Source organism: Mustela putorius, unplaced genomic scaffold, assembly GCF_011764305.1.
Source record: "Mustela putorius furo isolate JIRA1106 unplaced genomic scaffold, ASM1176430v1.1 tig00003909_pilon_pilon_pilon, whole genome shotgun sequence".
Classification (NCBI taxonomy): Eukaryota; Metazoa; Chordata; class Mammalia; order Carnivora; family Mustelidae; genus Mustela; species Mustela putorius.
In genome coordinates, this window is record NW_025422057.1 from 35,180,015 (window position 1) to 35,192,905 (window position 12,891).

The window sequence follows — 12,891 nt, forward strand, 5'->3', positions numbered from 1 at the left end:
GTCTCTTGTTTTAAGATGGCTATGTTCTTGATAATTAATACTTGAAATGACCTGATACAAATCATCGGCAATTTCAGAGGCTGACAGTACACCACAGATCAATAAAAGGAAACTCACAAAATAGCCATTGCCCTACACTAGCTTGTACAATAGAAATCTTCCACAAAACCTAATACTTTCACAAGAAAAAATAGGGCAGCATGTTGTGCCATGGTAAACTAAAAATTAGAGAATCAACTCAAGAAGCTATTGGGTATTGACATCAGACATCAGACTAAATTAAAGGTTAGAGAACATTTCTTTATAAGTCTTCTAAGAATTGGATCTACCACAATTATTACATCTGGTTTCCTGAGGAGTTTTGGAAATGCAATCTAGGAGTCCTACAGAAGGAGAACACTAAGGATGAAGCCCTGGAATGTGGCCAGCCCACAAGCAGTGGGCTGGATGTGTTGAACAATAGAGAGTAACAGGATACCCAACCAGCTGTTACAGATTGAAGATCAGCACAAATAGGGAACACAGGGAAAAAAACACCAGGAATCCATTGAGGAAAAAAACTCAAAATATTTAAAGCTGGCATAATAAATAGTAGACTTAACTCTAGGCAGAGGCTACCATAGATTCAGTAAGTAGCAAAAAATTTAATGTAGTAATTACATAACTAATCAAAAATCATATTTCACAAATACCTACCATGGACCTCAATGGTCTCTTTGACTATATATAATCACAAATAATTTTTAAAAATGTAAATAAATACTTAGGTTATCTGCTCTTCTATTGGTAACATATGATATTGTTGATCTTATTTTAAATTTTTAAATTCCTGAGGAACAAACTACACCTGAGTTAAATTTCTGATTTCTTTATCATATTTTTCATCAGGTGCTAATAAGAAGGATATCTATGATATCCTTTGTACTTAATACCAAGTTCTATCATATTCAAAATTCTGATAAAATTACCTTGCTAATCCTCTATTCCCCAAAAGTTGCTGTATAAGATAAAGCATTTTTGTTCACATTCTAAACTAATCACTGATAAAGGAATAATATGCTGGCTCTGTTCCATCATGAAACACCTTTTAAAGCCATAATATCTCACTACCTTAGGGTCTTAAAATAAAAATATTTTAAATTGAATTCTTATATCTATAAAATTCATTATTCATAATATATTTTAAACATATTTAACTAGTTTTGTGAACAGGTTGGGAAATGCTTGCATTTTAAACTGTATCAAGTGAAAATTAATATTACAGTCTAGCTATTTAGGCCAACAGGCAGAAGTTTTACTTACTGAAGAGACAAACACTAGAAATTGACTCTGCATAGAGCTCTGTAGTGAGGTCAGTTCTAAATGCAAAGGTGTCACAGGGATCCAGTCAACAGGACATGCTAAATTGTGTTCAGAATCTTCTTTTTGAGGGGTATGTAATGTATTTTAGAAAATGCTCCATACAATAAATAATGATTCGGCATTCTAAGATGTTCGATAATACTTGGTTACTTAGAAAATACACACGTGTAGAATACTTGTCATCAATAATGTCAAAAATAAAGCAAACAAACAAAATTCAACATATAGTAGTGGTTCTCAAACTTTCTGGACTCAGGATCCCTATACACTCTTAAAAATTATTGCATGTATCAATTTCTTTTAAGATAACAATAAACCCATAATGGAAAATATATTTTCTCAAACAACAACAAAAATCTTAGTGAGAAGGGCATTACATTTTGCAAATCTATTTTAACATCTGGTTTCCCAGAAGACAGCTGGATTCTTCTGCTTCTGCATTCAATTTGTTGGACTAGCAAGTCATGTATGCTTTAGAAAACTATACTCTATACTCAGGAGAATGAGTGGAAATAAGACAAGACAAATAACATCTTAGTACCCTAAAAGTAGTTTCAACCTCATGGACTTTTATAAGGATGTGGAAGATAACACTTTGAAGACTGCTACAATAGGAATAAATAATAATTAAAACTAAGAATGGATTTAAGAAATTTGGGGAGGACAAGAAAATACCATCCAGATCTACACTAATATGGCCATTTGCTAAGGGGGCCATGGAGCACTTGAAATGTGCTAATCCAAACAGATACCTAGTAAATGTAAAATACACAATTTTCAAAGACATACTATGAAAAAGAGGTAGAGTAGTTCAGCCACTGGCTACACTGATTAAATACTGAAATGGTAAATTTCTGGATATATTGGGCTAAATAAAATATATTATTCAAAGTAACTTTACCTCTTTATTTTTATTCTTTTTGATGTAGCTATTAGAAAATTTTAAATTACATATTATTTACATTATGTTTCTCCTGGCAGAGCTGATCTAGACAGATGAAAACATATTTTCCTAAACTAGATCCAATACAGCATACAATCTTAGGAAAAATAACAGAATTATTACTCAAATTGAGAGTATCCTTACATCATTTTTGGAAGAAGGGATTTGCTGGAAAGGTAGTGAATTTAAATATGGTATAAAATACTCTATAGACAAAGAATAAAAGCTACCTGAATGAATAAAGACTGAGGGTCTTGATTTGGTAATTTCTGATAAACATATAGGTCTATATAGATACAGATCAATATCTCACAGCAATCTATACTTTGGGCCATACCTCACTGAAATGCATTTTTCAAATCCAAAGATAAATATTTCAGCAATAGGTTAAGTGCTCCTAATATAATGCATAATGTATGTATCATTCAGTATCAATGAGTCAAGGAACTACTTATAATGCACAGAAAACTACAAAGATTGAGTGGCTTCCTCTGGTATCAAGCAAAGGCTACTGTGTCAAAAGACAGATGAACAAATGTACATTTATGTGTTTTAAGTTAAAATAAAAAACATCTAAGATAGCCTCCTATACCAACTTTTTATAGAAACTGACCTAAATTACCAGGGAGGGCCATATCAGCTGAGAGGCTTCAACTGAGTTTAGTCTACAAAGGAGACTATTTTTAGGCCCTGTTACTGGGTAAAGATACTTTGTTTTTCATTTTTGTATGCTTTTTTCACTGTTCCTATTAGGATGCTGGGTTACAAAATCAGAAGTGCTAACTCTGCTGGACAGACATCTAGGAAGATGTGAAAAGTTAGCTACTTGCAAGGTGTGAACTTCCCTCCCAAACAAAGTAGCACCAGTCCAAGTGGAATTGCTTTCTTTAAGTGATATAAACCACCTGTTTCAAAGGAGAATAGGAAATAAGGATTGGGATTCTGAAACAAAATTCTAACACCAAAAAAGTCACAATGCAATTGATCTTATAAATTACTGAAACTAACCCTACTTAACATAAAAAAAAAATGTTAGTCCTGAAACAGAAAATCCAGTGTTCACTCAACAGGAAGGCAAGGTGGCATAGGAAATTTTATTCACTTATCTTACAACATAGAAAAAGAAAAAAATAATGGCATCAATAAATTACTGTTATACCGTAAAATACCACATTTAAATTGTATGATTAATGCAATCACAATTCCTCAACCAATTTACTCTTCTTTAATAAGAACATGTGGATAAAAAACAAGTTAATTTGGAATAGAGCTTTCTTTAATAACTAGGCTCAGACTTCAGATAGACTTCAATTCAGTTGAATTAATAAAATTTCAATAATTTCTATTTTTCAAAGGCATATTTGTCTACTACAATCATTCCCCAAAACATGTTTTTTGTCTGCTTACCAAAATGTCACTAAGTTACAAATATCAACTTAGGAACAACTAATCCTTCATGTAAGGCTTAGCAGCCTAACATTTTTGCAATGCAAAAAGGAATCTTTCACCCACAGAGTAAACTCATACCAGAAAAACAAAACAAAACAACAACAGGAGAAAAAAGTAGGGAAACCAAAGCTTCCCAGAGCTTTCTCAGCTCCACCCACTTCCTCACTTGTCCTCTATTAATCTTTCTCTCTTCCTCAACTCACAGTAAAAATAAGCAAGTTAAGTTCCAAACACTATGCCTAAAACACCGCCACTCTGGTAACACTGGCTGTACCCCTTTACTTCGATTTCTTTTCCTCTTAAAAATTTTTTTGGGGCTCCTGGGTGGCTCAGTAGGTTAAAGCCTCTGCCTTCGGCTTGGGTCATGATCCCAGGGTCCTGGGATCGAGCCCCCACATCAGGCTCTCTGCTCGGTGGGGAGCCTGCTCCCCCCCCCATCTCTACCTGCCTCTCTGCCTACTTGTGATCTCTCTCTCTGCCAAATAAATAAATAAATAAATCTTTAAAAAAATTTTTTTATATGAACCTTGGCATACACCAGTCCTAAAAAGTTCAGAGAATGCATAATGTCCTTGAATTCAGTGTGCATGTGTGTGTGCGTGCGCATAAATGCGCCAGTGTGCATGCACACCGAAGGAAAGGAGAAGGAAGTTGGGGTGGTCCAGGTTGGGAGGCTTGATATAAAACGTTATGAAGGAAAGTACCAAAGCCATAGAACAGACTTAGAAAGGGTGAGCTGGCTTAAAAACAGCTCCCCAGCTGCAGTAGTTGGTTTGTAAATAACAATAACAACATAATAAAAATATCATCATCAAACATTTATTGAGTGCTCACTTTGTCAAGGCTCCTTCCTAAATGCTCTATGTGTATCAATTTAGTCTTCTCACTTATCCTACAGGGCACTTTTGGAGGTGTCCTGCTCACAACTTACAATGACCGCTTTTCTCCAATTGTTACATTTAGTCAAAGCACTTGTGTCCTAACATTCTGAATTAGTTATGAATGAGAGAATAAGCAGGCAATGATATAATGGCTGTGCAGTTAAAAAAAAAATTGACAAACAGACTTTACAACCCACTCAAAATTAGAGACACCCTGGATATGTATTTATTTAGCTATCACCCTGCTTTTTATGTCTCAAGACTTTCAGATTGTTTTTCTTTAATGAAATTGCTTTATTTTATATAGAAAAATCATTCATTCATGCCATCATTAAAACTGACACTATCAGCTATCCTAGAACACATTTTCTCCTCCATAACAATTCTATCTCTGATTAACAAAATTTTGAACTTGTCACTAGACCACATCTCTTTTTAAAAAGAACAAATATTGCTACAGGTGCAGGTTCTTTGAAACACACTGTCCAGACCATAGATACAGTATATGGAAAGTGCATGGGTTTCTGAGCCAGAAATGTCTCAATTTTAAACAAAGCTCTGCTTGTTGCTATTTTACTCTTTGGCAAGAACAGCAAACCTCTCTGACTTTCAGATTCCTGTTCTATGAAATGAGACTACCTTCCTCACCATCATAGTGGTTGTTGTGATTGGTTTTGGTTGCAATCTGACTAAATAAGAAATACAGGGAAGATGCTTAGCATAGAGTAGGTACTCAAATACTAGCTATTACTTATATTACATATATATATATATATAAAACATATATATATTTTTTATAATATCTATGGTTTATAAATTGCTTAAAACCTCTGGCACCATAGCCTTCACTCTTTCCTGTCTCACCTCTTGTTTAGGACACAATGGACAAAAGGCATAAGAGTCTCCATGTACGAGATTGTTCCAAATACCTAGATGGGCAGAGTTTATGTGAGTTCACACACATATGTTTATTTGGAATGTTACTGGCTGGACTGCCTTTCGATGTAAACATTTTTCTCTGAGATAACTTATCTGGAAACTGCAGAATCCTTTTTTTATATCAATCTTCCCTCTTTTCCATTCTGTTGCCTAATAAGGTTCCACATCATGTGGGTTCTTCCATCCCTTCCTGCTATCACATGGCCACCACCTGAGCGGATGCACCTGTTTACCTTGGGTACCAACTTCAAAGCTCCTTCTTTGTACTCTTCCTTATCCCCCTCCAGGCTAACCACTAATCACTACCATGGATTTCATTATGTCATTCTGATGTGGAAAACAGAGGCAGAAGAAAAGTTATTAAATTTCCTTACTATCCAGAGCCCACTGACAAATCCTTGAAACAGGCAGAGTGACATTCCTCTAGGGACTCAACTACTTCCACCTTAATACTGTGCTAAGAGAAAAAGGCAATCTCAGTCAGACAGCAGCCCCCATCCCAACCAGGATCCTGTAAGTCTATATTAACATATAGAAATTCCTTTATCTCTAAACCCTCCAAGAAACATGCTGGCAATCATCCCCAAACATAGGGCCCACCAATATATATGTGAAGGGTCTCATGATTAAAGTTTTATTAGACGATAATAAGTGACCTTTTCCCAACAACAGCTAGCCCCTCAGGGTCCTAGAAACCTTGCCACCAAAATCCCTTAGAGACTTAAGCCATCCCTGACCCCTTCTAACTTACAAGTATATAATGGACCATTCCTCACAGCTCCAGGGCAGCAGCAGCTCTTTCTCCCCACGGGTCCTGTCCCTGTGCTTTAATAAACCACCATTTGTACCAAAGACGTCTCAAGAATCCTTCCTTGGTTGTTGACTCTGGACTCCACCCCACTGAACCTCACTTATATTCTAAAACTTCATCGGTTCCTCTATTTAAGCAACTCCAGTGGCTTCCCACTAACCACAGCGGGGGAGAAAGTCCATACTTTTGTGCCTGGTGATCTGGCTCCAGCCCCCAAGCAATCTTACTTACCTCCCACAAGTTCCCAGCACGCTTCCATTGGGCTCACTGTATTACTCCCTAATGTTTTTCCTTAAGTCTTGCTCATGTTGTTTTCTCCACTGGATTACTTACCCACTTTCTTTTGCCCATCCAAATCCCATCATCCTTCAATGGCCAGCTGGCTTAAATAATTACCTTTACTTCAAGGCCGTTTTTCACAGTTCTGCACACATTGATTTCCTTTCTCTGGTCTCCTATAGCGCAAATTGTTTCTATGGTTCATTGTGACTTATACACATTGCTTTGCTTTGTTATGTTTCCATGTGTAAGCCTTGCCTCCTCTGAGGCAGGCATTTTTTTTTTTTAAACCATGTTTTTGTGTTTTCTGTAGCATCTAGTCCAAAGCTAAACATAATAGATGTTCCATAATTGGTAGTTACATTTTAGCTAGTGGCTTCACCAAGCCCATTTATACACACCTGACACAATGTATATGAACTTATTCTTGATACTGACTTCCTATCAAATCCTCTCTATAACTTTGAAATTTCCCTCAAAACCTTCCCCTCACCTTCCACCTACTTGACAAGTCTTCTGGCCTTCATTGTGGGCAAACTTCCCTTTGAAATCCTAAACTGGTTTCCTCCATTTCCCTTCTCCTCTCTGACTTAATTAAATCTAGCTCTTGCTTGAAGACATTTCATTCTTTGCTAGAAGCCATTTCGTTCCTTGCTATCCTACCCGGTGGAGAACTTCCTCTCTTTTCCCGCTCACCGAATTTAAATGTTGAAGTAGACAGTCAAACTCAGCCTCACTTGCCACTATTATTTTTTTTTTAAGATTTCATTTATTTATTTTATTTGAGAGAGAGACAGCATGAGTGCTTGCGTGAGCTGGGGGAGAGAGAGGGAGACAGAGACTCTCAAGTAGACTCCACGCTGAACATAGAGCCCCATGCAGGGCTTGATCTCACAATCTTGAGATCATGACCTGAGCCGAAACCAAGTCACTTAACCAACTGAGCCACCCATATGCTCTGCCACTATTATTTCTGCTCTAACTTTGGCCATTTTCTTCTTCCCTATTCACCATTTTTTTCTAACTTCTGTATTGTATCAACAACTAATTTACAATATTCTCCTCCACTCCAATTTGTCAAACTCAGTAAATTCAATGTTGATACCACCACCCCTTTGCATCTATGTCCTGCTTCCATTAGTCTCCTCAACTCTGTGGACTTGCATCACCTCTCCACAACAGCAAGGCCAAACTATGAACCCTGATGGTTTCCTGAGGTCTCTTATCTTGAGCCTCTTGAGCATCTCCAACTAGAACCACTTTAACCAACATTTCTCTCAGTTACCCCACCACCCTTGATTTCTGCTGTGCCCCACTGACTCAATCCATACCTTTCACCAGTCCATTTCAAATGCTGCTCCATAAACTAAGTAGACTTGAAGAAAGGTAGTTAAAACACAGATTTCACAGAGCTCTTTAGTACATAAAGCATGCATTTTCAATCTTAGCTACATCTGAGAGTTTAAAAGAAGTCTGAGAGCCATCCACAGAAATGGATTTAACTGGTATGCAATTGAAACTGGACAATGATGGCTCTAAAAGTTCCCAGGTGATTTTACTTTGCTTCAGAGTTTGAAAACCGGAGCTCTGAGGTGAGATCTGGGAATCAGGATTTTAACATGCTACCAGGGAAACTCTGGTTAGTCAGGTTTGACACCACTGTGCTAGGGACTTTGTGGCTAGAAGGGCCTTCCTTCACACTTAGGTGGTCTTAGGATCAATCACTTCAGGGCTGCTTTTTCCAGCACCCTCAATCCCATCCCTGTATATATTTTTTACACTTTCAGGATATAGTCCTAACCCTTCAAGCTTTCTTAGGGCATCATAAACTGGCTTTCTATTTATTCTAGGGAGCTGTCACTCTAAATTACTTCCAAACTCCTGTAAAAATGAAATAGAATGGTTTTCAGAAAAAGCCAGTAATATAGGGTTACATTAATTGAGTCATAAACTCAGTGCACATAGAACTGTTCACCTAGGGCAAAAAGAATCACTAAAGTGTCCCAAAGAAAAAATTGTTTTTTCAGCAATCAGGTTCCTAAGCAAGCCTCCAGAAACTTCATCTAGTCCACAGTGGAGGCTGAAAAACAACCAACAGGCCACAAACCGTTTTTCTGTGTCCCTCCACACCAAGGTTTTCCCCACCTGCTGGTGATCTCAGACATCATCCCAGCTCTCCTGCCCTCTGGAGGACCAAACACATATTTTATTCAATTTTCTTTAATTCAAGGTTTTAAAAAACTTATTGAACTCTATTCTTGTTTGACTAGTAGTAAAAGTCCATAATCTTTTATTCACACTTTTGAAATCCTGTAAGCTTTTAAAACTGAAAGGTTTTTGTACCTCATATCGTGACAAAACATGTACCTGACCTGAACTCTGACAATCCAACCTGATCTGAAAGGATATGAAGCTATTTATACTTAAGACTGACTTTACCTCTTATAGTGTGAATACACATACATTTGACTGCAGAACTACTGAAATGCTTAATTATGAAGAACTGGCCAGGACCTCACTGAAGATATTATATATGACATATGTACTGAATTGCCTTTCTAAAATCTGAAAAACTCTAAATTTCCAAACTCCAAACTCCAAGTTTTTCAGGAAACAGTCTGCAGACCTGGGTCCACAGTATATCAGTTTCTCCAAGTTTTTATTCCAAACCTTCAATTTTTCAGTTACACTGAGATAAATATGTTTTGGGGAGGGTGCTCAGTAGAGGACCAAAACTCATTCATATAACTGTTTCTTATAAGCATATTAATTAATTGTTTTAAACTGATTTAAAGAACTTTTAAAACACTGTCTTTTTGCAAGTTAAGGATGTCTTGGATAAACTCTGAAAGCCTAGGTTACCAACATAAGAACTGGGTCTGTGACAAATTCCTTTAAAGAATCTCCCAAAGTGTTTTCTAACCACACACAACTTTAATTTACCACTCACTTCTAGCTATATTTTAGTATGTGTGTCATTTTATTACTGTCCACACTTTGCTGCAGTGATTTAATGATCAGAGCTTGTTCTAACAATTTCCAGTTATCACAGTCCCTAGATATTTTTTTAAAACCTACAGAATCAAAACATTATTCCTAACACTTTAAAGAGTGAGCTATTTTAGTAACTTCTTAGTCATTTAAGAGGGAGGTTTTAAGAAATGAGTTTGCAAGTAGGAATAAAGCAAATGTATCATGTTCTCTAAACTTTTACTATTTTGTCAAGCACAGATGCATGACAAGTCATGGCCTTTAAATGTACCCAAGCAAACTTTCAAAAAGTATTTAAATGTTATACCAAATAAAAATCTCAAAAATCAGATTAATTTGTGTGTGTGTGTGTGTGTGTGTGTGTGCGCGCGCGCGCGCGCGCCAAAGTAACCAGAATCATAACCACCAGTAAAAACAGGGAAGGGGGGCTGTCCCATTACATCATCTGGCAATATGTAGTTTGAAGCCTTAGAGCGCTCTCCAATTAATCCTTAAGAAAATCCAGCTGGGAAATCATCCCTGTCAAGCTCAGATAACTTGAGTTTAAATAAAAGGTTAAAAAATCCTCCCCACCTTACGTCACATGTCTGTACCATATGAAAAATAAAACCATCACTGAGGCATCTACCTCCCACTATCCTGACAGCAACGGAAAGGTCACAATTAAGTGGAACTCGCCGCACAGTCTGTTCAATCCGAGGGGGGAAGGGAAAGAAAATCGAAGACAAGGGGGGAATCTCTGCGCCCCCAAGCAGGCAGGCACCTCGGTGGAAAACCCACTCCCCCCTGCCTGCTACCTTGCCCTGACCCAACAGATGATAACGTGGACTCCAAAAAGCCGGTCATTTCCTTAGACAAAGTGGGCCCCCTCCAAGCCAGACAATAACCGAGAACAGGCAGCGGACGCGGCCACCCCAACATTTTCCGATTCTCGAGAAGTGTTCGCGGCTGTCCACACACTCCACTGCGGCTCGGGGAAGGATGGACTGGCGCATCTCGGCGGGCGGCCTCGGGGGTCGCCGGGCGCCCCCTGCCTTCCCTCCCGACGCCCGCCGTCGGGGCGCCCCGCTGCCCCCGCCTGGCACCTACCGCAGCAGCTCCGGCGCCCGCCGATACGATGGGCGGCAGCTTGTCGCGCTCAGGCTCCTTCCCTTTCCTCTCGTCCGGAGCTGCCGCGGCCACCTCCGGCGGCGCGGCGGGCGAGGGCACCCGACCCGCTTCACTCATGTCGGGCCGGGCGGCGGGAGCGCGAGGCGGCGGCGGCGGCGGCAGCGGCGGCCGGGAGGCTGCTGGGGCTGGCGCTGCTGCCGCCGCGGCCGCGAGAGGGCTCTGGGCCGCCGCTTCCAACCGCCGCCGCCGCACCGCCCCCGCCCGCGCCCGCGCTCGCGCCCGCGCTCGGCCCCGCGCGCGAGCCCGAAAGCCCCGCCCTGCCGTCGCCCCCGCGCGCGCCAGGCCCGCGACCGCCGCTCCCCGTGGCCCCCGCCCTCCTCTCGCCTCGGCCGCCCCCGCCCCGCCGCGCGCTCTCGGGCGGCGGGTCGGGCTACCCTCCGCTGCCAGCCTCGGCCCCCGAGGTCTGGAAGAGGAGGCGCCGCGGCAGACGTCTGGCGGCCATGTTTGCCGACGGTCGCCGGACCCGGCGAGGAGGGGTCTGCACTAGAGGATCTGGACTGAGGGGACAAGGCGAGGCCCGCAGAGGGTCGGGCCGGGAGTGAGAGGGCCCGAGTGGCGCTGGTCGGCACGGGGTGGGCGCGGCAACGTCGCCTGCGCGGACGGCCCTGGTCTGGGGCTTTCAGACCCGTGGGACTGGGCTGGTGGCCTTTTCCCCCCAGCGCCCACAAAACCGTCTGCCTTAGGGTCACTGATTGTCCCTGCTATCCCTGCCCGCCCGCCTGCTCCAAGAGAGGCGGTCTCGAGCCTGCGCATCCTCAGGCGACAGCCTTTCCTTTCTTAGACCAATTCTTTCCAGATGCCGGGAGCCCCCACCTACAAAGGAAAAAACTGGGGGTGGGGGGAAGTGAGACGTCGTGGGCTCCACCTTCTCCACCACAGGGCTGCACGGCCAGGCCACACTTTCCATTCCTGTTCCTTTCGCCCCCCCCTTTGACTGCCAAATCCGCCTCTCCCTTCCCGTCCCCGCGCGCCTACAGCTCGCTCTCTCCCTACATCTCTTTCCTGCCTCCTATCCTTGCTTTGTTCCTTTCCTTTTATAAGTTGCAGATGGACGGGCTCAAACTCCGCTGTTGCTCAGACTCATATCCCTTAATGTCAGATCATTAATATGGGTAAGAACTTTCAAACTGAAGAGGAAAGCTCTTAATCATAATATTAACACCACCCCCCCATCCCACCCCGCCAAGCCACACAATTTCCTTTCCTTTCTTGTCGCCCCCTCCTTTTCCTTTTCTCAGTCTGCTGGAGCAGCGGAGACACCTGCAGAAGAGAAGGGAAAGAGTAAGAATGCGCTGTATCGCTTATTAAAAATAGGGACCTTCTCGACATTTCAAGTGTTCAGAGTTTTAGGCTGTGGCTTTGTTTTGTTTGAGGTTGAGTGCATTTTCAGATCGAGCATACCCAGATCCAAATGTAAGAACCAAAAATATATCTGAAACAAAGCCGAAGATGATGTTTGGGTTATCTGTTTTACATAATTCAGAATTATTAGCAACAACTAAGTACTAGTTAAAGTGCACCCTGAGATGAGGTTGCCTGTTTTTCAAACCCAGAATCTGTAGCAAGCAGATCTGAAGCAACCAATGTAATGAATATAACAATTAGTGTTCAGTTAATTTCTAAGTTATAAATTCTGACTTTCATTTATAGACAGGCTTTCTAGTTTTAATACAGTTGCTGTCATCACCTATTTAAATGCTAATTAGTAAAAGGTATGGAGGAAGTGCCCATACAGTCAGGAAAAAGTATTTCTGTGCTAAACAGCCTTGGAGGGAAATGATGTATACAGACATTGCTTTAAAGCATTCTCCTTTCTTTTTTTCTTGAATTCTTTTTCAGGATTTACTTTCCTTCTTAAACCTCTGAAATATTCATCCTATAGAGAGGAATCTACAATCACATCCTATTTTTAGCAGGTCAGCTTGCTGATCTTTTAATATGGCAACAACTCAAATGTTGTTTTAGAAAGGGAAACCTTTATTTTAACTATAATTCAAAATATTCTGTGCTGCCAAGCTAGGTTGGTGGAACAAATACTGTGGGGAGTACCGGCTGGGGGTGGGGGG

The 12,891-nt window shown here is 41.0% G+C and overlaps 1 protein-coding gene across 4 annotated transcripts in view; it reads right to left on the reverse strand.

The window, feature by feature from the left end:
• HECTD2 (HECT domain E3 ubiquitin protein ligase 2) overlaps positions 1-11,009 on the reverse strand; it is a 72,463-nt gene extending 61,454 nt beyond the window's left edge. For all 4 annotated transcript variants that reach the window (XR_006603148.1, XM_045068644.1, XM_045068645.1 and 1 more), the window contains exon 1: positions 10,745-11,009. Coding sequence is in view for 3 of the 4 variants with exons in the window: in XM_045068644.1 (XP_044924579.1) it covers positions 10,745-10,882 (138 nt within the window). In the remaining variant the exon portion in view is untranslated. The remainder of the gene's footprint in view (positions 1-10,744) is intronic.
• Positions 11,010-12,891: the final 1,882 nt, after the last annotated feature.